Consider the following 26,177-nt stretch of genomic DNA (forward strand, 5'->3'; position numbering starts at 1 on the left):
GATGGATTACTTCCTGTCTGGGTTGTCGGAGGAGGTCTCCGACCTAATGCTAACCTTACCCGAGCCCCAGACAGTCGATGAAGCCATCTCATCGGCCATTCGAGTCGACCGTCGGCTACGCCATCAGAGGCAGACTCGGGGCAGTCACCGTGTCAGGGTGACATCTTATGCGGCACCATCCGCTGCACCCTCAGCAACGACATCTCCGCCTGTCTCTTCCTTTCCGGCCTTACCTCCACCCGAGCCAATGCAGATTGGTCGATCAAAACTGACCCAGGTGGAGCGAAGGCGGAGAATAGCTGAACAATTGTGCCTGTACTGTGCAGAAGCGGGGCATAGAGTGCGAAACTGCCCTAACAAGCCGGGAAACGAGTCTGCCTAGGAGTATTGGGGGGTGACACCCTAGGCACACCTTTCTCACCCCAAAAAGAGAAAAAATTGCTTCTCCCTTGTACGATTACATGTGAGAATAAGTCTGTAGCCACTGAGGCTTTTATTGATTCTGGCTCAGCGGCTAATTTTATGAACCTTGAATTTGCTCAGGAGTTGGGTATTCCCCTCACTCCAGTAAGTCCCCCCATTCAGGTCACGGCAGTAGACGATTCCCCTCTGCAACGGGATCGTCCCCTGTCACAGACTCCGCAGGTGAAAGTCACGTTAGGAGTACTGCATGGGGAACAACTACAGTTTTTTGTATTGTGTATGTCAACCTCCACTATCATCCTAGGCATGCCGTGGTTACAAGTCCATTCTCCACACATAGACTGGGCTACGGGTCAGGTAACCAGATGGTCTGATCATTGTCACCAACAGTGTTTAGGGAAGGTAACATTGGGTCGGACCAAGATTTGTGTGGAGGAGGTTCCCAAAGAGTATTCTGAGTTCTCCGATGTATTTTGTCCTAAGTCTGCTGATCAATTACCTCCTCATCGCCCCTTCGATTGCCCCATTGATCTCCGTGCTGGTTGTATGCCTCCTTGGGGTCACCTGTATAACTTGTCTGGTCCAGAGAAGATGGCTATGCAGGAGTACATTCGTGATAACTTGGCCAAGGGGTTCATCCGGCCCTCCTGGTCGCCTGCTGGGGCCGGTTTCTTCTTCGTTAAGTAGAAAGACGGGGGTCTCCGACCTTGTATTGATTATCGGGGCCTCAATAAAATCACGGTAAAAAATCGCTATCCGTTACCCTTGATAGACGATTTATTTACGCAGGTCACAGCCGCAAAAATCTTCTCTAAATTGGATCTGAGGGGGGCATACAATCTAATCCGCATTAGAGAGGGCGATGAGTGGAAGACGGCCTTCAACACACCCGACGGGCATTACGAGTACCTAGTGATGCCCTTCGGGTTGTGCAATGCGCCAGCCGTCTTCCAAGAATTAATCAATGAGGTATTCCGGGAGGTATTGGGTAGATTCGTGTTGGTATACGTTGATGATATACTAATCTATTCCAATAACCTCTCCGAGCACAGGGTCCACGTGAAGTTTGTTTTGAACAAATTAAGACAAAATAGGCTCTATGCTAAGGTGGAAAAGTGTATTTTCGAGGTGACCACTGTCACGTTCCTAGGGTACGTAATTTCCACCTCGGGTCTTTCAATGGATCCTGCCAAGGTCACAGCTGTGTTGGAGTGGCCACAGCCGGTGGGGTTAAAAGCCCTACAAAGATTTTTTAGGTTTTGCAAACTATTACAGGAGGTCCATTAAGGGGTACTCCAAGTTAGTTGCCCCCCTTACCAGTCTGACGAAAAAAGGGGCGGATACCAACCACTGGTCCCCTGAAGCCATGGCAGCATTTTCTCTTCTTAAGAAATTATTTTGCTCAGCACCAATTTTGAGGCATGTGGACACGTCTTTTCCCTTTATCGTGGAGGTTGATGCCTCACAAGTTGGGGTGTGGCCGGTGTTGTCTCAACGATCAGGCTTGCAGGGCAGATTACACCCGTGCGCTTACTTTTCCCGGAGGTTCTCACCAGCAGAGAGAAATTACGATATAGGCAACCGGGAACTTCTGGCCATTAAATTGGCGTTTGAGGAATGGCGCCACTGGTTAGAGGGGGCAGAACACACGATCACAGTTTACACCGACCACAAGAACTTGGAATACATCGAGGGGGCGAAGAGGCTAAGTCCCCATCAGGCCCGATGGTCTTTATTTTTTACAAGGTTTAGGTTTATAATCACGTACACCCCAGGCAGCAAAAACATCAAGGCAGATGCCCTCTCCAGGTGTTTTGAACCAGAAACGGCACAGCCACCCGCTCCTGAGTCCATCATCCCACGGGAACTAGTGTTAGCCGCAACTGAGACTTGGGAGGATTGGACAGAGGTTTTGGGCCCCTTTCAACAGGATGTTCCTGAGGGAAAACCCGAAGGGGTTATGTTTATCCCTCTGCCTTTTCGTTTACAAGTCCTGCATCTCTTTCACGCCCATAAGAATGCTGGTCATCCTGGAGCTGCCAGAACGCAGGATCTGATTGCCAGGTGTGCTTGGTGGCCTTCTTTGGCAACAGATTGCAAAGAGTATGTCAGGGAGTGTGCGGTCTGTGCCAAGAGTAAACCCTCCCGGCTGGCATCTGTAGGTAAGCTGCAGCCTTTGCCCACCCCGAGTGAGCCATGGACCCACTTGTCCATGGATTTTGTGGGAGAATTGCCCAGGTCTGAAGGAATGTTGGTCATTTGGGTGGTAGTCGACCGTTTTAGCAAAATGGCCCACTTTGTGCCCCTGAAAGGACTCCCCTTGGCTCAGGAACTGGCCGAGTTGTTCATCACTCACGTCTTCCGGCTGCATGGCATTCCGGAAGACATTGTGTCGGATAGGGGAGTCCAATTTGTGTCCGGATTCTGGAGGGCATTTTGCCACCAAATGGGCATGAAATTGTCTTTTTCGTCAGGCTACCACCCACAGACCAATGGGCAGACGGAACGTATCAACCAGTCTTTGGAGCAATTCCTGAGATGTTACGTTGCGGAGGCACAGAGTGACTGGGTAAAATTTTTGCCCTTCGTGGAATTCGCACAAAATAATTTGAAGAATTCCTCATCTGGGTTCTCGCCATTCCAGATTGTGACAGGGAGGTCACCCAAATTCTCCCCTTTTCCAGTTGTCTCGTCTCCATTTCCAGCACTGGAGGATTGGCAGAGGTCACTCAGGAACAATTGGGGAATTGTTAAGGGGAATTTGCAGAAGGCGTTCCGGAGTCAGAAGGGTCAAGCAGACAAGAGACGATCCTTGGAATGGAAGTTTCAGCCAGGGGATTTAGTCTGGGTGTCCACACGTCACTTGACCCTGAAGCAGCCTTCTGCCAAACTGGGTCCCAGGTTTGTGGGTCCATTCCCAGTGACCAAAAGAATCAATAACGTGACTTACGCCATTGATCTTCCTGCCAGCATGCGGGGCGTAAGGTCGTTTCATGTGTCCCTACTCAAACCTGCGGTCCAGGTGGGTCCCACTCCTCCTCCTCCTGTGTTGGTAGATGATCAACCTGAATACGAGGTGGAAAAGATTTTAGATTCACGCATTGTGCAAAACTCGGTACAATATCTTGTACATTGGAAGGGGTATGGCATTGAGGAGAGACAATGGGTACCAGGGACTCGCATGCATGCCGATGAATTGAAGAGGGAGTTTCACACTTTGCACCCAGGAAAACCTGGAGGGAGCTGTCCGGAGTCCACTCCTCGGGGGGGGGGGGGGGGTACTGTGAGAAAGCGTGGAGGAGCCGCCGCCATGAGCCAGCGGCAGGCGGCTCCTTCCGCGCATAGTGAGCCGGCACACGGAGAGGCAGCCGCCTCCTCTCGGTATAAGGCGGCTGTCTCCGTGCAGGGCTCAGCGGAGCGCGGAGAAACCGCCGCGTTGGACGCGGCGGTTAGCGCGCATGCCCCCGCTGCGGAGACACCACAGAGCAGGGCTGCTGTGGCTGGGACTCGTAGTCCCTCTAGTGTTAGAGTGACGCGCGCGCGCACTCAGGCAGGGAATTTATGGCAGCCAGAAAGGAGTCAGCTGACCAGGCTGGTCAGCTGACTCTGGCTCCACTTGTCATTGGCCCAGCACTTAGGGAGGTGCTGGGGGGATACCTGTGTATATATACCACAGGTTGTTCACTTGCTTATTGTCTGGCGTTGCAATCACATATGTGGGAGCACCCAGATCCGTAGTCAGATCCGCAAGTGTGCCGGGACCAGCTGGAGCTGTAATCCTACACTTAGCTAGATTCTGTTGATAGCTAAAGTACTAGTTTGATTGTGATTATCTGTTATGACGTTTTGCCTGCCTGACTATCCTCCTGAACTCTGACCTTGTACCTCGATATTTCTGATACTCTGTTGCCGAACCCCGGCTCGTCCTTAGACTCTGTTTCTGCCTCCTGATCTTGTACCTCGATAATTCTGATACCCTGTTGCCGAACCCTGCCTGTACCTAGACTCCGCCTCTGCCTTCTGAATCTGTACTTTATCTGTCCGTGTGTGTACGACCTGGCTTGTCCGACCTCGAGAACCGACCTTACCCTTGGAGGCGGTTCCTCGTCCTGTCAGTGACATCTCCTCCTGAGTGTCACTTTCAGACAATCCTTCCTACTGTCAGTGTGACTCCTCCCGTCTTGGAGAGCTCAGGTCTGCGGAAGGAATCTGTGCAGTACTCCTTGCTGCATTGAGGCCTAGTCCTCTAAGTGTTTAAGTGTTACTGTTACACCAAACACTACACTCTACTCAGGTGAACAGAGGTTAGCTAGTATATCGGATTATCGGTGATACTGCAGATCACTTATAATCTGGTATACATCTGTATTCCCAGTGATACTGCAGATCACCGGTAATCAGATCCTCTCTGTGCTTCACCGATCGTTACAATTTCATTGCGTAACTACAACTACGCTCATCACAAATGGTTATATAATTCTCATGTTTTTCAGGGATTTTCAAAAGCTCATGCTACATAGATGTCCGCTGGTTTCCTTTTGATATTCAAAAATGCAAGCTAAAGTTTGGCTCTTGGACTTATGGTGGATGGTCTTTGGATCTACAAATGAAAGAAGCAGATATATCAGAATATATCGCCAATGGAGAATGGGACTTAGTGGGTAAGATTTCATGATTATTTCTATGGACAATGTCATTTATTGCAGAGGACTCCAATAAGTTTCATTGGATTTGGGCACTGAATATGAACACTTGTAATTACTACTACTACTACTACTACTACTACTACTACTACTACTACTACTACTACTACTACTACTACTACTACTACTACTACTACTACTACTACTACTACTACTACTACTACTACTTACTACTAGTGATGAGTGAAAATGTTGATAATCTAAATAATGAAATATTCAACGTTTGAACACAAATGTCATAGAAAATCATTCTTTAACAATTTTGTGGTTTTTCAAGTTTTTCCACTGTGTTGTGGCATTTCTCCACTTTTTTTTCAGTTTTTTATTTAAAAAGCATAATCCACTGTCACATTCGTAGACGTCCCCCAAATATATCCAAGCTGATATATTTGTGAACAAACTTTTTCATTGACCTTTGAAATATTTTGCAAACCCCCGCACCCCAGAGCCATCCCCCCCCCCCCCCCCCCCCCCGGAAATAGCATTTTTGACACTAGCTGCTGCTGCCACTGCTACTACTACTACTACTACTACTACTACTACTACTACTACTACTACTACTACTACTACTACTATTATTGGCTGAAAAAAAGTTGCTTTTTTATTTTTATAAAATCACATCGCTGAAGTGGGATCACACACATAGCATTACATTAGCAAGCACTTTTCAAACCACAAAGTGCTCAGAAGAGTGCTCCTAGTGGGTTCCAGGCCTAATACAAGAAACTTTTTGCAGCCAGTGGTGTGCCGCCTCTTTTCCACTTTTTGTTGTACCAAGACTGTCAGAGCAATCCGGTCGAGGTTAGGCACCGGCTTATTCCCTGGTTCTCATACCTGGGTGCGGTCTCCTTGGATAGTCACTTTGCAAGTTTTCACCTCCTGTTTCTTCTGAGTCTCCTGTATCTGATTTGCTCCATGCTTGCTGCACCAAAGGTTGCAGGGGGCAGGGAGCTGGTGCTACACTCACATCTGCATGCAAATACAGCTATCTCATCCACAGAGATCCACTGTCTGCATCTGCTTCATTGGTAACCACCAGCCTGTCTCCTGCCTTTCTTATATGCTGACATGAGTCATCGCCCTCAACTTTGACTCCTTTGTTCGCAGTGCACTATTTTTAGTCCCCATTCCTGCTGCACCAACACTAAACCCCTCCCTTCCCTTAGTGCAGCTCCTATCCTACTTCATAATAACCCTGAACCCCCTGCTGCTGCTGCAGTGTCCCCAGAATGCCCTGCCTTCCCCAAAGACTGCTCATGCAGTGTGTCCCAACTCCCAAGCAGAGCCGATGGTATAGTTACCTTTTTGCCACTCCAGCCACCAGGACTCCTATTCACTGAGTACTCACAGTATCCTGTGTTATTCAGCCTCTCTGTGGTCATGATTGTCACATGTCCATAGTAAAGCTGAACTTTGGAAGATACTGCATGGAGTACGGATTTTATTAGTTTAATTTTCTGTATATAATTTTAATCACTATTAAAAATAAAGCATCCGTAGCTCATTAAATAAGCATTAACTTGCATATTTCACGGCATTCATTTAAGATGTTACTCTAGGTCAGATCCACATTCAGATGATGACAAAAGTTACATTTCGAAACTGATATCTGAAACATTACACGTTCATTATGCATAAAGTACAAAAATGTTTTATGAAGTTTAAGATATTCATATGCAGATTAATAATTAGTGACTAAAGAATGTAAAATCGTGATGGTGAAATCTATTTCCCCTGTAGGAGTTCCCGGGAAGCGGACGGAGAGTTTTTATGACTGCTGTAAGGAGCCGTATCCAGATGTGACATTTACTATCACAATGAGACGGAGAACTCTCTACTATGGGCTGAACCTCCTCATTCCATGCGTTCTGATATCTGGGCTGGCCTTGCTGGTGTTTCTGCTGCCAGCCGACTCAGGAGAAAAGATCTCACTTGGTAAACATGCAGCTACTTTAAAACGGAATTGACTTTCATAGGACCTGCAAAGTCTCAGAGTTTCAAATCTAGATGTGAGAATACACTTAGGTGATTATACAGGAAGCAGAGCTATTATGCAGCAAGGTGCACCAGCCACACATCTTATTATTCAGGTCTTGCCTCGGAAATCTTCTCCGAAACTGAACCATGGTTTTGTACACTAATCAATTAAAGTATAATCATACTTTTGAATCTTTTTATCTTTTTCTCAGAGAGCTTTTAAATTAGTCCATGATCAATAGTGCAAATATATAACAGTAATGATTTTGCTGCAATGAAGGGATTTAGTATGAGAACACAACAGAGCCCCTTTAGTTACATATATCTAAAGCTGGAAGCCTTAGCTGAACCCCAGCTCCTCCTTTTCTAACATTAATGCAAACAGAGTTCTAATCTTAAGGTCGCATTCACAGTGGGAAGTTATGGTTGCACGTTATAAAGTCTAATAGCGCAGCTTACCGCACTGCAATCCTAATCCTATGGGGCGTTCACAGTGCAACATTAAAGTCGCATTAAAAAATATTGCGTTGTGGTAACTCACTGCTTGCAGTGCGTTACCTCTTAACGCAGACATGTTGCGACTTTAACGTCGCATTAAACCGCACCGTCCCACTGTGAATACAGCCTAAAGGAAACCTGTAATGTCCCCCCCCAAAAAGGAGATCCACTTATCTGGGGCTTCTGCCAGCCCCTAGCAGCCTCTCTGTGCCCGCAACGTTTCTGTATGGTCTCCCCCCCACCGCCCCATGGCTCAGTTTCATTACCGCCGACTTGCAAGTAGACGGCCACTGCCTCATTCACACTCCCGTTACCAGGGGGCATCCAGCGCAGGCACAGTACAAGAAATCCTATCAGACACAATAGTAGTTTCTTTTCTTTCTTTTTTTTTTTTTCGTGGAGGGGTACCGATACACTTTTCCACAACTATGCATGACATTGATCAGGGCCTCTTTTTCTATGTCAAACCGTTATATTGATGTTTTTGTTTTAGGGCCTCTTTTTAAGATTTTTACATTCTTTAAAAGCAAGGGCAGCAGGGTGGTGTAGTGGTTAGCTCTCTCACCTTGCAGCGCTGCATCCTTGGTTCAAATCCCAGTCAAGGCAACAGTGTATGTTCTCCCTGTATCTGTGTGGGTTTCCTCTGGGCACCCTGGTTTCACATCCCAAAAACATACAGGTAAGTTAATTGGCTTCCCCTAAAAATTGGCCCTAGACTACGATACATACACTACACTATATAGACATATGACTATATTAGGGATTATAGTAGGGTTTGTGAGCTCCTCTGAGGGACAGTTAAGGAACAAGAGAATATATTCTGTACAGCACTGCGGAAGATGCCGTTGCAAACTAAATAATAAATATAATAATAACAAATACACTACCCCATTCAAATCTGTTTAAACATATTCAAGCACAATTCTTTAACACATACTTTCTTTGTATTTGTTTTATTTTAGGCATAACTGTGTTGTTGTCTCTTACTGTATTTATGCTCCTGGTAGCAGAAATAATGCCTGCCACATCAGACTCCGTCCCTTTAATAGGTAAGGTTGAAACCTGTATTTTTAGTGCAGTAATGATTTATGTTTGAATCTGGCGTAGTCGTTTAAATGAACCAAGCATCATATATTTTTGTGTATGGTAAATCTAGATGACTCAGCAGATAAATGGAAGATGAAAGAAGTGTGTGATATGTGTGATGCGGCTGCATAGTGTGTCTCTAGCGAGTTATAAACACACCATGCAGCCAAAGTACACATACTGTATCACACATTTACTACTCTTATTAATTGTTTGTAAAGCTTGTTGAATTTCCTTCACTCAAAGTCACAAATATCTTATTTATTTATTCTAATGGGAAAGTCCAAATATGCTAAATTGCTAAACTTGCTTGGCAGTTTATGATCAGCACAGCAACATCCCTACTGAGTACACAACAGCCTACAGATATTATTACAACAAACAAGACCTCAGTCCATGGTGTGGCCATATGATGGCACCAAAGTACTTGCATAAGTATGTGCACAGCGTGGTACCGAAGGAGATCAAAGTGTTGCACTAATGGGGAACCCAAATGCGTTCATGTAATATATAAATTATGTGGCGCAGCGGTGGAGCATGGGGCAGGCAGTGGTCAAAAAAGCAGGCTTAGTCCTTGTATCTTAACTGACGCTGTGTCGGACTACATCCGGCAATGGCACTCCTAGCGGCAGCCATGTTTTCCTATGTCAGATTGTGTGTGCCATTGTTGCTGAACTGGAAATATCCAACGTCAGGATTGGAAAGGGTTAATGCACATGTAGCATGTTCAGAATCATCAAAGTGAAACAACACAGCACTTTTTGACATTTACTTCAGCAACCACCTGCCCCTGACTAATTCTGTGGTCTGATAGATATTTATAAGGTCAAATCTGCCATTGTATTGTCAGCTTTGGAAGGTGTGGTAAGGGATTAAATTGTGAGCCCCTTTGAGGGACAGTTAAGTTTACATTGTACAGCACTGCGGAAGATTTTGGTGCTATATAAATATTAAATAATAGTAATTCCAGCCATCCAGCAACCTGGTCTCTCTCATTTTGGTTTAAATGGGCTTGTCAATTATTCCATTTATTTCCAGTAAAACTCCAAGCATAGTTCAAAACTCTCCTTTTTTGGAGGGCCAGTCTCTCTTTTGGAAAGAAATCTCTCTTTCCCTCACTTCTCTTGAATAGGAAGTTACTGTTTGTATACCATATATACTCGAGTATAAGCTGAGTTTTTGGGACAAAAATAGTGCCCTAAAAGTGAGGGTCTCGGCTTATACTCGTGTCATATTTCTAAGGAGTGGTAATGCTGTTTGTGAAGCTATAAATAAATGATCTCTATTCCCAGGCATGTGGACTCCAACCCCCACCGCCAGAGCGGTATATGTTGAACAGTGTTTGCCTGCAGTTTCTGCCGGTATTTGACGGCCCCATCCCCTGCAGTGGTATGCCTGTGGTATGCATACCTCCAAGTTGAGTCGCCGGTATGAGATCATGTGAACCTGAGAGCACCAGCGGCATTAGCCACACAGCGAGACCGCCAGCTCAACCCCGGATGGTGTAAGTAACAGCAGGAGAGCGAAGTCTGCATATCATATGCTGCTGCCGGCAGCAACACGGTGGCTGGAAATGGAATAGCCGGGGACTAAAGGGTAGTTTACTGGGCATAAAGAACTCGGACCCTGCATCTGTACAGCTGCGCAGAGTGAAAGCATTCACTCACTGGTGCCCTAGGTTTCCTCTTCAGCTTCCTTCTTCACACGTAATGTGAACAGACACTGGAGTGCGTCATACAAATGAGACTGAAAGAGAAGCTGAAGAGGAATCATTGCGATGGGAACCAGTGAGTGAATTCTCTCACTCTGCGCCGCTCAACAGATGCCGGGGGCCGAGTTCTTATTGCCCAGTAAACTACCCTTTAGTCCCCTGCTATTCCATTTCCAGCCACCGCGTTGCTTAGCAACCTGCGCGACACTCATACCCTGCATTCGGCCAGCAGCAGCATATGATACGTGGACTCCGCTCTCCAGCTGTTACTTACACCTATGGTTGAGCTGGCGGTCTCGCTGTGGAGCTAATGCTGCTGCTGCTCTCAGGTTCACATGATCTCATACCGGCGAGTCCACATGGAAGTATCCACGGCTGCTGTCACCCAGAGAGCCCAGTCCCTGGCTGCCAAAAGGGTGACATGCTTACTCAGGCTTGGCTCTCTTGTTAGCTACACCATATCCAGGTGAGACCTGTCCTGGGTAGGACAGGGCTTTATTAGGTCAACTAGACTCAGAGCCTTTTTGTTTTTACTCATTTTAGAGGTTTACATAGCTGCCTACAACTAAAACTGCCTAATTGCTTCTCCTGGGGGAATATTCTTAATTCCCACTTTGGGATCAGAGAACCCTCAAAGGTCCTCAGTAGGTGCCTTTTTCCTACCCCCGGCATATACACGGGTCAATCATTTTGTCCTGGTTTAAAAGGTAAAAATTGGGGGGTTGGCTTATACTCGGGTCGGCTTATACTCTAGTATATATGGTACTTGAGTCTTCCACAAGAGTAATAACTAGAGGCATTGTGATATCCTTAATGATGTTCATTCATCTCTTGCTCTGTGACACTTGTGTTTTTCAGCCCAGTACTTTGCCAGCACCATGATTATTGTGGGTCTCTCTGTAGTGGTGACAGTCATTGTCCTGCAGTATCATCACCATGATCCACATGGAGGCAAAATGCCAAAATGGGTGAGTTTCTTGAAGTTATTAATAGGAGCCCCTAACACACAGCATGGAAATGAAAAATCCTTTCAACTATCCATTATATGGATGTGTCGCACGAAGAGGAATGCAAGCAAAGGAATGCATACTAAGAGGAATGCAAGCAAATTATGAATTCTGCTACTTAATTCTGTGTTCTCAACTTTAGGAGAAATATTCTTCTTCCTGATGTGTGCTGACTTTGCCTCTTGCATAGTAATTGTAAGATCCAGCATGGGGCTTGCAGAACTCTTAGCATCTTGTGCCTGGGACTGCAATTAAAATACCTTGCTTTTTACAAACTGGAATAAAAAATCAGTGAGCATGGTATAATTTCATCTTGTATAGCGTCATTTCAGCTTTCTTTCCTCTTCTCATGTGTGAAAACATTTTCCTGTGCGTTTGTATAACACAAGCTGTTCCTGTTTTACAGTACGTAAACAGATATCTCCAAGCAATGATTCAGTCTACATTTATATCTAGTCTGTTACTTGTTTATCTGACTTTGCTAACCCTGCATAACAAATCATTATTTGGCAAGACGCTTGCATCCTCTGTTTATCTAAATATGTGGACTCTGCATATGGCACAGGAAATTAGCAAGCCGCCAGAACTGTATGTGTAGTGACAACATTATTTAGCGTATATTTTCCCAAAAAATGATGGGTCACGGAGAGGAGATTTAGGTATATCAGAATATAATATGCTCAATGAATAACAATAAAGGACTTTACAGCTTTGACTGACTGCCTGCATGTGTGGGAGCTGGATCTGTGTGGCGAGGCAACCTTCAATGCACAGCTAGTAAATGAGTCATTTAGTGTTTTGAAGATGGAAAAACAAACAACTACACAGTGTTTCACCTTCTGTATGACTAGAGTAAAGACATTTATTAGCATGCAGCACTGCATGAGTTGGGCGCCAGGTAGTGCGGCTAGTAAAATATCAGTAATTTACATTGGCAATATATTACTATGCACTTAACCACCTGCACCCATTCTCACTTAACCACTTGAGGACCGCAGTGTTAAACCCCCCTAAAGACCAGGCACATTTTCATTAAATTGGCCACTGCAGCTTTAAGGCCAAGCTGCAGGGCCACACTACACAGCACACAAGTGATTCCTCCCCCCTTTTCTCCCCACCAACAGAGCTCTCTGTTGGTGGGGTCTGATCGCCCCCCCCCCAGGTGTTTGTTTGTTTGTTTGTTTGTATGTGTTTATTTATGTATTTTTTTTATAAAAAGTGTGTTTTTTATCCCTTGTATACCCCCCTCCCTCCCTCCCCCCGCTGGCCAATCCCCGTGATCAGCTGTTATAGGCTTCTGTTATAGGCTTCAGCCTATGACAGCCGATCACCTCTGTGGCTCAGGAGGGGACAGCCATGTCACGCGGCTGTCCCCAGTACAGTGCTGCTGCTGATCGCAGCACTGTACGGGTAATTAGACGGTGATTACGCCATCCAGCAGTCTCCTGAGCGGCACCGAGCAGGAGATGCGCGCGCAATCTGCGTGCAATCTCCTGCAAAACAGAGCCCCAGGAATTTACGCTGCGTCGGCGCTAGGCGGTCCTGGGGCTGTCGCCGTGGCCACGCCCATTGGCGTGACGCGGTCAGCCAGAGGTTGAAATGTTCCCTCCCTAGTGCCTAAACATAACCTCCCCACCCAATGCCTAACACTAACCGCCCCCCCCTCCCCAAAGTGCCTAACACTAACATTCCCCTGGCAAAAAAATTATTGCTAGTGTAGGGGATTATGTACAAAATAGATGGTCAGCTTCTCTGTTCCTTTCCTGTCTAGTATCTAGTATGGTAATTTTGTAGCTGATCGGTTACTAGTCACACTTGATTCACTAAACTGTGATAACTCAAATATCACACATTATGAAAAGATATCACACCTTATGAAAAGATATCACACCTTATCAAAGATATCACACCTTATCAAAGTTAATACGCCTTATCAGAGTAGTGTAGCGAGCGCTACAAACCTGCAGGGGCTCAGGGAAGGACAAGTACCATTGGCAATTAGCAGGCATACGTTTGTAGCACTCGCTATGCTACTCTGATAAGGCGTGTTAACTTTGATAAGGTGTGATATCTTTGATAAGGTGTGATATGTGAACTATCATGGTTTAGTGAATCAAGCCCATTGAGTGTCTAAATTATCCCCTGGTGACCCAATTACAATACTTTTTACAGTCATCTATTAGACACCTGCCAATGCCCATGCATGCATTTGACTTGTTCTATGTTTTTCCTATGAGAAGTGCGCAAAAATCATGGCTGATGGCAAACAGGCATAGTAGAGTACAGGTGGTTTTATCACGGACACTCGGACCATTGGTGCTATTGGCGGTGGGTTTGGTGACAGCTCTCAGCTTCACCATGCCTAAGATTTATTGGAGAGGCAGGGTATATTGGGCTCTGGCACTGAAGCTGCAATAAAGAAAATGGGCCTGATTCACAAAGCTTTTCTGTTAAATTTTCTCACCTTATTTATTAACTCACAATTTCTCTCTCCTTAAATGACTTAACTCATGATTTGCCTCTTGTTATCTAACTTAAATCATGGTTTAGCTCTCCTTATCTAGCTTAAATCATGGTTTAGCTCTCCTTATTTGACATAACTCATGATTTAGCTCTCCTTATTTGCCATAACTCATGGTTTAGCTCTCCTTATTTGCCATAACTCATGGTTTAGCTCTCCTTATTTGACATAACTCATGGTTTAGCTCCTTATCTATTTATCTCATGAATTATCTCTCCTTATTTGTTTATCTCATGCATTAGCACTCCTTACAGTTAGGGTGAAAAATAAGTAACCTTTGTGAATCAACCCCAACAAATGGTGAATATTAGTTTGGATTAGTTATTGATAGGGAGGTTTAAGGGAGAGGGTTGAGGAGATTATTTATATTATTCTGGGGTATCATTCAGAGAGTGGTGTTAGTTATCAGTTGTAAGTACGGTAAGACATTTTTATGGGTGGGTGACTGAGGTTATGGTTAGACACCAGAAAAAGAAGTGCTAAGAATTAGGTAAAGATAATGTAAAGGGAATTGAGTTGGGGGTTACTAGTAAACCCCTGAGAAAAATAGCAGTACTTAGGATTTTGGATGGAAGCCAGCAACATAGTGAAACTTGCTGGCCACATCCAAAGCAATCACACCAAAATGATAAGTGTGTCAGGAGTGCAAGTCGTGGAATATAAATATTTTGAAATAATAAAACAAGCCATTTTGTTAGCAGGATAGAAGTTGTGCTTATTTTTGCCTGTAATACCGGCTACATCACTGGCCCATCTGGTCTGCACTCTACTCTGACTCTACAGATGGCTATGATATATTACTGTATCTTTACTTTGTGAGCAATGTACAATTCAATGGGTTGGCTGATCATCCAGCTAGGAATGAACCACTTTACGTGAGTGCAAGCTCTTAAGGTCCAACAGGGGGACCTCCAGTCACCCAGTAACACGTCACAGTTGTTCGCAGTTCTCATACGGTAAAGCAGGGGTCCACAACCTTTTTCGGCCTGGGGACCGGTAACCGTCCAAAATTTTCTCTGGGGCCCGGGGGGGGGGGGGGGGGGGGGGGGGGGGGGGCGAGGTAGGTATTCGCGGCGGCACAGCAAGCACAGTTGCCCCAGTATAGGGAGTCTAGGTACCCCAGTGCAGCTAGTATAGTGCCCCAGTATAGCTAGTATAGTGCCCCATGTGCCCCAGGATAGCTAGCATAGTGCCCCAGGATAGCTAGTATAGTGCCTAGTGTGCACCAGTATAGTGCCCAGTGTGCCCCAGTATAGCTAGTATAGTGCCCAGTGTTCCCCAGTATAGCTAGTATAGTGCCCCATGTGCAGCTAGTATAGTGCCCCAGGATAGCTAGTATAGTGCCCCAGTGTAGCCCCCCTCCCCCCACGGCCGCCGCTTCTGTTACCTGTTATGAGCTGGCGGCCGCTTCCTGTCACAGATTCCCCGTAGCCGCTCTGAGGAATGCAGCATCTCCTATTACAGCAGCGCTTCCTGCGCAGCTACTGTAAGGAGGGAAGGAAGCGAGACAGCGCTGGTTTCCATGGTAACGACGATCGCCGCTACAGGAAGCCGCTGCCCCGATTTCTTCCCTCCTTACAGCAGCTGCGCAGGAAGCGCTGCTGTAATAGGAGATGCTGCATTTCTCAGAGCGGCTACGGGGAATCTGTGACAGGAAGCGGCCGCCAGCTCATAAGGTGACAGGAGCGGCGGCCGCGGGGGGAGGGGGGCGAGAGGCCAGACCCGCCGCGGCTCAGCTGGCAACTGCCCACGGACCGGCAGTGGGCCGCGGCCCGGTGGTTGGGGACCCCTGCTGTAAAGATCGTTTTTGCTAAAGGGGGGGCTACCTTTTACATCTTACCCAATATGTACTTTCCTGTGAATGTTCACAAATGCTAAACTACTGTCTTTCAAGAATATGAGTATTACAGATGGAACCATTAGAACCCTTTTGTGGCTAGTAGTAGTTATAACAAGCATTGGCACTAAGTGCAGCAACCAGCCGCACTCAGACAGACTGATGTAACACCATCACCTTTAGCTAATGTAACACCATCAAATTGAAATCTGGTTGGTACAAGCTACTGTCATTTGTGCATCACCATAGATCTCTGACCTGAATCATTTTTTTTAAATCCACCTTTATCCACAATATCAACCATTTTGCATCCAGACCTTGTTTTCCACTTATGGACCAGAGCAGTTTTGATGCTTTAGCGATGTCCCTGTTTATTCAGCAATAACTTTATCCCTACTTATGACAACTAAATGATCTATATATTGTTTTTTTTTCCAAGACAAACTAGGCTTTCAATGGGGGGTATTTAGTCCCAATAAATGTTTTGTTTTCTAGGCATTTTCCGTGGGAAAAAGAGGGAAAAAAAGGCGTTATTTCTCAGTTTTTACCAATTCATTTAAAAATAAAAAAACAAATCAGTCAGCCCCCTCCGTGCACAGATTGGCTAAAAAAAACGACCCCCCCCCCCCCCAAAGATGAACGATCACTGATGTAGCAAACAGCTGTGATCCTTCATCTCTCCCCTCGGGGATCAGATCAGCTAAAAAATGAGCAGCAAGCAGTCTCTGTCACCTTACCTCATTCTAGTGATCAGCCTGCAGCCCAAGCCTCCATTTACTGCTCTGCACTCAGCTGCGTAATGTTGACTACTCAGATATTCCGCAATGCGCGGCTGAGTTCAGAGAGGTGAACGGAGGCTCGGGCTGCAGGCTGATCGCTGGAATGAGGTAAGGTGACAGAGGCTGCTTGCTGCTAATTTTTTAGCTGATCTGATCCCCGAGGGGAGAGATGAAGGATCACAGCTGTTTGCTACATCGGTGATCGTTCATCTGCGGGGGGGATGTCTCTAATTGGCTATGAGGCAACAAGTTCCCTTTTGCCAATTAGTAATGCAGCTGACAGCGCGAGGGTCGTGCAGTGATCGTGCAAAGCAGGGCTCTAAGTTAAAATCGTATATCTACATCCTCGTAGCCTTCGATGAAGTCACAGAGGACGTAGATATACTGTAGTTGTGGAATAAGTGGTTAAATTAACAAAGGTTGTATATGCAAAGAGAATAATGTGGAAACAGGAAATTTGGGTGCTGGTGGCGCCAATGAAGTTTGGGCATTCCTTCAGTGCCCATGTTGATTGTGCCCACTATTGTGGCCGCAGTTTGTGAAGCGGGCACCACTGGCCCACATCTCCATTTGTAGGCACAGTTAACATGAACCTCTATGGGGTGCCCAAACAGGGTCCGATGTTTATCATAATATGGCGAAGACCATGCGGGTATCACCAGATTTGAGGCGAGGGGTGGATCGTTTAGGGTAAGAAATGGGTTGGGGGGTTGGTTAAGGGTACACAACATAGCAGAGGGGGCAGCTAGGGCTAGGCTTTGGTGTGGGGGGGGGGAGGGTTCAGTTAGGGTTATGGTTAGGCATTGGTGGGAGGGTTTGGTTAGGGTTAAGCATCAATAGAGGGAGGGCTCATGTGAGAATAGGGTTTAGTTAAGAATTTTTTTTTTTTACTAATATTATTTTACTATCGGAATTGTAACTGCCCAGTAGTAAAATATCTGTAACTTTACGGAATATTCTACTAGCAGCTATTTCCCATGCCTAAATATGCACAGCGCCCATTTTGCATGTACGTAAGTAACAAATGTTGCCCAAAACAATATTTTCCAATCATTTCAGGTGACAGTCTATTCCCATCAGTGTACAAACATGCCACTGCTCTCTGAATCATTCAATTTTATACTATGCAGAGGGAAGGGGTAGAATAATCCAAGATGTTTTGTGCTGTAGCTAGCGGCAGGAACTATAATATCAGTCTGATGAGAGGGATGTAAATCTGCTGATCACTGGAGGGGAGGCTGCCAGGATCAGGGTACATAGACACTCAACAGCAGGCACGGGGGCCCCAGGGCAAAGTTAACCTTAAGACCACCTACCTCTCAGAACCCTGGGGCCCCGAGCCAACTGCTGATAACAAAGCCCCCAGGGGGTCTTCCCTCCAATCAACTTCTCCACGGGACCATTGCATTCTGTAGATGCTTTGTAATAACTCATCTGTCCTGACGTGCTGCTCCCTCTGTGATCCTTCTCCATGTGGTGCATGTTATGCATAAATAACCTGCACCAGGTCATGGAGAAGAGGCAGGGAGCAGGAATGAAGATGGAGCATGGACAGAGCAGCGCACCAGGATAGGTGAGTTATTACAATGCAGCCACACATGGCGCAGGGGCCCAGGGACTCGGGAGCAGTTGGGGGGAGACCACCTGGGGGTGCCTGGCAGGGCAGGGGGGCCCAGCAGTGGTCAGGGACCTGGGGCAATTGCCCCCTTTTCCTTAATGGCATTACCATCCCTGCTCAAAAGATTTACACCTAAAACAATCACAAATGATCCTTTTGAGTGATGAATATCTAGTATGTGTTTAGCTTTAGTGATACAGTTCAATCAGTTTTACATTTCCAGTTTGATGTTAAAGAGGAACTCCAGTGAAAATAATGTAGTAAAAAAAGTGCTTCCTTTTTTACCATAATTATGTATAAATGATTTAGTCAGTGTTTGCTCATTGCAAAATCTTTCCTCTCCCCAATTTACATTCTGACATTTATTACATGGTGACATTTTTACTGTGGGCAGGTTATATAGTTGCTCCAAGCTGTTTTGGCTGTTACAGACAGCTGTAAACAGCTAATTCCTGATTGTGAACCTTGTTACATTGTAACAAACTGCCAAAAGTACCGCTGTACTCACAGCTTCTTGTGGGAGGGGTTTCAGCACAAAATCAGTCATAAAGCACCCCCTGATGGTCTGTTTGTGAAAAGCATTATATTTCTCATGTAAAAGGGGGTATCAGCTACTGATTGGGATAAAGTTCAATTCTAGGTTGGAGTTTCTCTTTAACAGCTTTACCCCCACTGCACAAAACAGAGCTGTAGCAAATCTCAATATGCAGCAGTTGAAATGACTGTTTGTTAGTATTAGCATGTCAGAGAGCAGGAACAAAATTAACACTCAAAATGAAAGATTGCACAGATCTGCAACTGTCGAACTGGCAAAACTACTATTTGCATTCCCAGAATTCTAATGAGTGTCATTGCTGTTTGCTTATTTACTTGCAGTCTTTCCTCACTTTATCCTGGGTAGGTCACAGATATACACAGAAAGGATAAGTGACTTTTTATATGATTGGGAAAGGGAAATGTGTTTGCTTATACAGTCAAAGCTGCCACTGGAAAGGCTGAATCCTATTAAGAGCATTAAAATACAACACAAGATTTTCTCCAGCCATAAAATTCTCTGTGAAGAAACGATAGTTTGTGAGTTCGGGAGCAAACAGACGGTTAAATCTGAATAATAAAATGCTCCATCTTAACAATGGCATCACTGGTAAAGCTATAGAGGAAGCGCTTTGGCTGCAGACCCTGACTTCATTAAACTTTGCTGAAATCTCAAGGGCTATTTCTCCTTGTGTTAGTAAAGATAAAGACTAGCTTTGAAACTGCTGTTTGAAGCCTTGCATTTAAAAAAAAAATTGAATATGTATATATTTTCTTAACCGTATCCACAAGAATCATCATTTGCTTTAAGCAAATGCAGTTAAGCAATGTAGAGATCAATAATGATATGTAAACTGCAGTAACGTAGAGCAATCAATTGGAATGTGGACTGTGGAAAGTCTATTCAGGGAACGATGATGGGAGATTGATTGCTATGGGTTACCGCTCACTGCTCTGCATCCTTATAAATAAGGTCATAAAAGGTAAAGATTGCCGTAGGAAGGAAAACGGCAACAACAAAAGGTCTGTATAAGGTAATGAATGGCTTCTCCCCATGCCAGCACTGTGCCCTGTGACTTAGTAGCACTACCATGAACAGCTGCTTATTAGAGTAGGCCCTATTGCAGATATTTTCTTATTAGAGTGTCAGTCAAAGCATTTCCTGGGGAGGAGTTGGGTGTCGGGGATGCCATTAATAAATATATTAGTAATTTACATTACTAATATATTTTACTATGCATGAGATGAGTTGGGCGGGTTCCTGGGATGCCATTAGTAAATATATTAGTAATTTAATTTAATAATATATTTTACTATGCACTTACATGGCAACCATTCTCACTTGAGCCCTCCAATACTTGTGTCTTAAATTACCCTCCCACCTAATGCCTAACACTAACTCCTCTTCAAGTGCCTAACACTATTATTTATATATTTATTAATTGTATTTATAAAGCGCCAACATATTACGCAGTGCTGGACATTAATTTAGGTTACAGACAATATTTAGGGGTTACATACAGCAATATGACAATACAGGAATACAAGAAAACCAGATCACACAGCACAGTATGAGTACAAGGTAATGCTTAGTCAGTCACTGGATGGAGCATGGAGATTAGGCAAGTTAGGTTCACTCAAATGCATAGCATGGGTTTACAGTAATGTAAACCATGATCAGGCAGGGCACAAAAGGAGGAGGACCCTGCCCAAAGGCTTACAATCTAGAGGGAGAGGTAGGGACATGAGAGGTTGGGGACCAGAGTTCAGCTGTGGGTTTAGAGGAATTGTGAGGGGTGGTAGGCCAGAGTGAAAAGGTGAGTTTTGAGGGCCTTCTTGAAGATGTTGAAGGAGGGGGCTGCCCTAATGGATGGAGGTAGGGAGCTCCATAGTGTTGGAGCGGCTCTTGAGAAGTCCTGGAGGCGTGCATGGGACTGGGTGATGCGGGGGACGGTCAGGCGAAGTTCATTGGATGAGTGGAGTGAGCGGCTTGGTGTGTATCTCTGAGTAAGATCAGAAATGTAGGTTGGACAGGTTTTGTGGACACCCCTGTGCTAAAACGACCACTATTGTAGCTAATAGTCTACAAAATATTCAATTGGCTCTTCTATTCCTTCACTCCTTAGTATTTGATCATTTACTTCTGCAGCCAATCGTTTACTAGTAATGTATCGGGTACCCAACTCCATACATTACCGAAACTTTCTACATGCCTCTATTAGGCCCCTTCTAATCCCTGTTCCCAGGGGCGAAAATACAGGGGAGCAGCCCCTGCAATTGCAGGGCGGCCCAGAGGTGTGAGGGGGTCCCAACTACTAAGCTCTAATACAGAGGTCCATTTTTCAGGTGTTTTGTGGCTATACTTATTATTATAAGTGTCAAGATGATGATGGCCACAATTGCTTTATGACCCTTGCAGGATGGAGCTCTAGGCTGTGAGGGTCACCAAAGGTAGGCAAAGGAAAGGGTGTAAATATTAGGGGGCCCTATTAAAATTTTGCTGGTAGGCCCCTTGTTTGTAGCTACACCCCTGCCTGTGTCCAAATCAATTAATTAAATGTACCGTACTTTACATTTGAATACATGTTAATTTATTAGTATCTCATCAACCAACTCTAGTAGTCAAAGAACTAGAGTTGTGCTCCATACCCGATGCTAAATGGCTATAACATGATCTTGATATTTATGGTTGGCTCAGGCAACAATAATTTACATGGACATCATCCATCCTCCCAAGCTGACTCAGATTAGGGGAATGAACAGTGGCCATGTGGGCTATTGTATTACCCTAAAACGTGAAATGTATTCCTCTTCCTTTCCTATAAAAACAACGTGTTTATTATATTTAAATGTGTTAATTATATATTTAAAGGACTTCCAAGGTGAAAATAAAGTGATGAGAAAAACAAATGTATCTGTCCTACTTCTCCTTAAAATTACTTTTTTTTAATATCCTACAGTTTTATTTTAGATTTAAATCTAGTTTTAAAGTTTTTACTGTTTCATTAACTCTGCTCCATGACACCTTCATTGAAGTATGCCGGAGCTCAAATCTATGAATTATTGACCCTTTTTATTTTTTTCCTTCTCTTAGAAGCCATTTACTGACAGGAGAGTGTTTAAAGGCTGTAATTACTCATCAGTGAGGGTTATGCTATAGTCTGACCCAGTCTGACCCGGTCCTGACCTGGATAGAAACTGTCACTTGAATACCTGATGCTTAACACTTTTAGGCAGAGAAAGAAAAAAAAGGAACACAGCCTAGTTATTTATGTGCTTGGCACTGTACATACACATGTCTATCTCATCATGTCACATGATGTCACCTCGGTTGTCATTTAAGAGAATTGCGATTTGCATTGCTCAGCATCTGTAACAGTCTCAAGTCAATAAGACAGCCTAGTACTTACATATGTAAGAGGGTGGGTTTCGCATGTCAACATTTGTAACACAGTGCTCTGCAGTCCAGATACATAACATAAATGGTGGGACATAAAGCCTTTTCAAGGTTTCTAGAATCACCCAGGAAAAGTAATATATAGGAGAGGTCGTAAAAGGCCCACGATTAGCACAATCAGGTCAGACGCTTGTGGTCCATGGCTAGATAAAAAAGCTAAGGACAACAGAGGTCAGTTTTAGATCCAATATTTGGTAAGTGAGAGGAGGTTCAGGTAGATTGCATAGGTTTAGAGACTAGTAATAACAAGATTTGTAAGGTACTTATCTCCATAATATTTCTGTGGCATTGGCTCTCTCCCTGTGAAAGCAATGTAAACATTATTGCAGTGGACAGAAAACAGTTAATGGGTTTCAGCTCTGGAGTCTCAAAAATAGAGCTACAGTTCTGATGTGTAAATTAAAGTAGCCCTTCCAGGCGTTACTGATGCTTCCCTAAATACCACCAATTACCTAGAAGAACCCTCTGCTATGAACCACGAAATCCTTTATATAGTTGGGGACATGGTTTGTGGAAATTTTAGGCAAAGAGCAACTAATTTGAATTTAACTTCATTTGTATTTACAGTAGATATTACATACCGGTATTGTATATTTGATTTTGACATTGTTTACTTTTTCATTTAGACAAGAATCATTCTTTTAAATTGGTGTGCCTGGTTCCTGAGAATGAAGAGACCTGGAGAAGACAAGGTCAGACCAGTGTGCCAACACAATAATAAGCAACAACCACAACAGCCGCAACAGCGGCGGTGTAGTATGAACAGCGTTGAAGTGAACACTGTTAGTGGTCAACAGTCCAGCAATGGAAATATGCTTTATATTGGTTTTCGAGGCTTAGAGGGGATCCACTGTACACCTACTCCCGACTCTGGGGTCATCTGTGGCAGAATGGCTTGCTCTCCAACCCATGATGAAAATATGCTCCACCACACACGGCACTCAGAGGGTGACCATGAATTAGCCAAGATTTTAGAAGAGCTGCGTTTTATTGCTAACCGGTTCAGAGACCAAGACGAGGATGAGACTATATGCAATGAATGGAAATTTGCTGCCTCTGTGGTGGATCGGCTGTGCTTAATGGCATTTTCTGTCTTCACCATCATTTGTACTATTGGCATCATGATGTCAGCTCCCAATTTTGTAGAAGCAGTGTCTAAAGATTTTGCTTAAGTTTGTAATCTTTTGAGGTGTCTTTTCCACCCGACTGGACCTTTTCTATAAAACCCAATGCTGAAATGGATATATTGTGCCCTTGTCAGGGCATGCATTGGTGCCAGTTGACTATAACTCAAAATGTACAATTCTTAATTTATTTTTTTATATTATTATGTTCAGGTATTATGCTATTCCTTTAAAAATAATGTGACTACTTAGTCTTATCACATTTACCCATTGCACATGGGCAACATGTAATACAGACATGAAGAAGCTACAGATCTCTCCAGTGGCGGACACAGGCAGCAGTGGGCCCCTGTGCAAAATATCAATTGTGGGCCCCCCTGACCTGCGGCGCGCGAAGCGCGCCGCGGCAAAAAATGGGCGTGGCTATAACCTACGACGCGCGAAGCACGCTGCAGCAAAAAATGGGTGTGGATAGAACCTGCGGCGCGTAGCGCCGCGGCAAAAAATGGGCGTGGCAATGACCGGATAAGGGCGGAGCTAACTGTAATTTAAAGTGATCCCGGGGTGAGAGTGATATGGAGGCTGCCATATTTATTTCCTTTTAAACAATACTAGTTGCCTGGCGGCCCTGCTGATCTATTTGGCTGCAGTAATAAACTGAATTACACCAGCAACAAGCATGCAGCTTAATCTTCTCAGTTCTGACAATATTGTCAGAAACCCCTGACCTGCTGCATGCTTGTTCAGGGTCTATGGTTGAAAGAATAAGAGGCAGAGGACCAGAACGGCAACCAGGCAACTGGTATTGCTTAAAAGGAGAGAAATATGGCAGCCTCAATATTATTCTCACCTCAGGTTCCCTTGAAAAGTGCAACGCAAAGACAGTGGGCCCAGGTTTTGGTGACCCTTTCCCCAGAAAATTCACATAATGTGAGCAGGTTTTCTCATGAAAATACACATAATGTGAGCAGATATGCCCAGAAAATACGTGCAATCATGTCGGCAGATATGCCCAGAAAATACGTGCAATCATGTCGGCAGATATGCCCAGAAAATACGTGCAATCATGTCGGCAGATATGCCCAGAAAATACGTGCAATCATGTCGGCAGATATGCCCAGAAAATACATGCAATCATGTCGGCAGATATGCCCAGAAAATACGTGCAATCATGTCGGCAGATATGCCCAGAAAATACGTGCAATCATGTCGGCAGATATGCCCAGAAAATACGTGCAATCATGTCGGCAGATATGCCCAGAAAATACGTGCAATCATGTCGGCAGATATGCCCAGAAAATACGTGCAATCATGTCGGCAGATATGCCCAGAAAATACGTGCAATCATGTCGGCAGATATGCCCAGAAAATACGTGCAATCATGTCGGCAGATATGCCCAGAAAATACGTGCAATCATGTCGGCAGATATGCCCAGAAAATACGTGCAATCATGTCGGCAGATATGCCCAGAAAATACGTGCAATCATGTCGGCAGATATGCCCAGAAAATACGTGCAATCATGTCGGCAGATTTGCCCAGAAAACACATGCAATCATGTAGCAAATTTGCCCAGAACATACATGCAATCATGTGGCAGACCTGCCCAGAACATACACGCAATCATGTGGCAGACCTGCCCAGAACATACACCTGCTAAAATAAATAATAAAAAAAACCATTTACTCACCTGCAGCAGCAGACCTCCTGTCCCAGCCTCCATCCAGCGCGCAGCTCCCATGGGTGGTTGGGTGGATAGGTAGCCTGGTGGGTAGGTAGGTAGGCAGCCCTTAGCCGGGTGGGTAAGTAGCCTGGTGGGTGGCTGGGTAGCCGGGTAGCCTGGTGGGTAGGTAGCCTGGTGGGTGGGTAGGTGGGTGGTTAGGTAGCTGGGTGGGTGGGTAGGTAGCCTGGTGGGTCTTTAGGTAGGTAGCCTGGTGGGTTGGTAGGTAGCCGGGTGGGTAGGTAGGTAGGTAGCCTGGTGGGTGGGTAGGTAGCCGGGTGGGTGTGTAGGTAGCCGGGTGGGTGGTTAGGTAGCCGGGTGAGTGGTTGGGTAGCCGGGTGGGTGGGTAGCCAGGTGGGTAGGTAGCCGGGTGGGTAGGTAGCCAGGTGGGTAGGTAGCCAGGTGGGTAGGTAGCCGGGTGGGTAGGTAGCCGGGTGGGTAGGTAGCCGGGTGGGTAGGTAGCCGGCAGGGTGGTTAGGTAGCTGGGTGGGTAGGTAGACGGGTGGGTGGTTAGGTAGCCGGGTGGGTAGATGTGTGGGTGGTTAGGTAGCCGGGTGGGTAGCCGGGTGGGTGGTTAGGTAGCCGGGTAGGTAGCTGGGTGGGTAGGTAGCCGGGTGGGTGGGTAGGTATCCGGGTGGGTGGGTAGGTAGCCGGCAGGGTGGTTAGGTAGCTGGGTGGGTAGGTAGCCGGGTGGGTAGACGGGTGGGTGGCTAGGTAGACGGGTGGGTAGGTAGCCGGGTGAGTGCGTAGATGTGTGGGTGGTTAGGTAGCCGGGTGGGTGGGTAGCCGGGTGGGTAGGTAGTCGGGTGGGTGGTTAGGTAGCCGGGTAGGTAGCCAGGTGGGTGGTTAGGTAGCCGAGTGGGTAGGTAGCCGGGTGGGTGGGTAGGTAGCCGGCAGGGTGGTTAGGTAGCCGGGTAGGTAGCCGGGTGGGTGGGTAGCCGGCAGGGTGGTTAGGTAGCCGGGTAGGTAGCCGGGTGGGTAGGTAGCCGGGTGGGTGGTTAGGTAGCCGGGTAGGTAGCCGGGTGGGTGTGTGGGTATCCGGGTGGGTAGGTAGCCGGGTGAGTGTGTGGGTAGCCGGGTGGGTAAGGTAGCCGGGTGAGTGTGTGGGTAGCCGGGTGGGTAAGGTAGCCGGGTGGATGGGTGTGTAGCTATCCGGGTGGGGGGCCCGACTCCTATCCTCCCT

At 45.7% G+C, this 26,177-nt stretch overlaps 1 protein-coding gene across 2 annotated transcripts in view; it reads left to right on the forward strand.

Annotated features, from left to right (window-relative positions):
* Positions 1-23,833, forward strand: part of CHRNA7 (cholinergic receptor nicotinic alpha 7 subunit) — a 272,056-nt gene extending 248,223 nt beyond the window's left edge. For both annotated transcript variants that reach the window (XM_068272530.1, XM_068272531.1), the window contains 5 exons: positions 4,917-5,084; positions 6,867-7,061; positions 8,564-8,650; positions 11,257-11,366; positions 22,778-23,833. In XM_068272530.1, coding sequence (XP_068128631.1) covers positions 4,917-5,084; positions 6,867-7,061; positions 8,564-8,650; positions 11,257-11,366; positions 22,778-23,323 — 1,106 coding nt within the window. In that variant the 3' untranslated portion in view covers positions 23,324-23,833. The remainder of the gene's footprint in view (positions 1-4,916; positions 5,085-6,866; positions 7,062-8,563; positions 8,651-11,256; positions 11,367-22,777) is intronic.
* The last annotated feature ends 2,344 nt before the right edge of the window (positions 23,834-26,177 follow it).

This window comes from Hyperolius riggenbachi, chromosome 3 (assembly GCF_040937935.1).
Source record: "Hyperolius riggenbachi isolate aHypRig1 chromosome 3, aHypRig1.pri, whole genome shotgun sequence".
In the NCBI taxonomy this organism is placed as follows: domain Eukaryota; kingdom Metazoa; phylum Chordata; class Amphibia; order Anura; family Hyperoliidae; genus Hyperolius; species Hyperolius riggenbachi.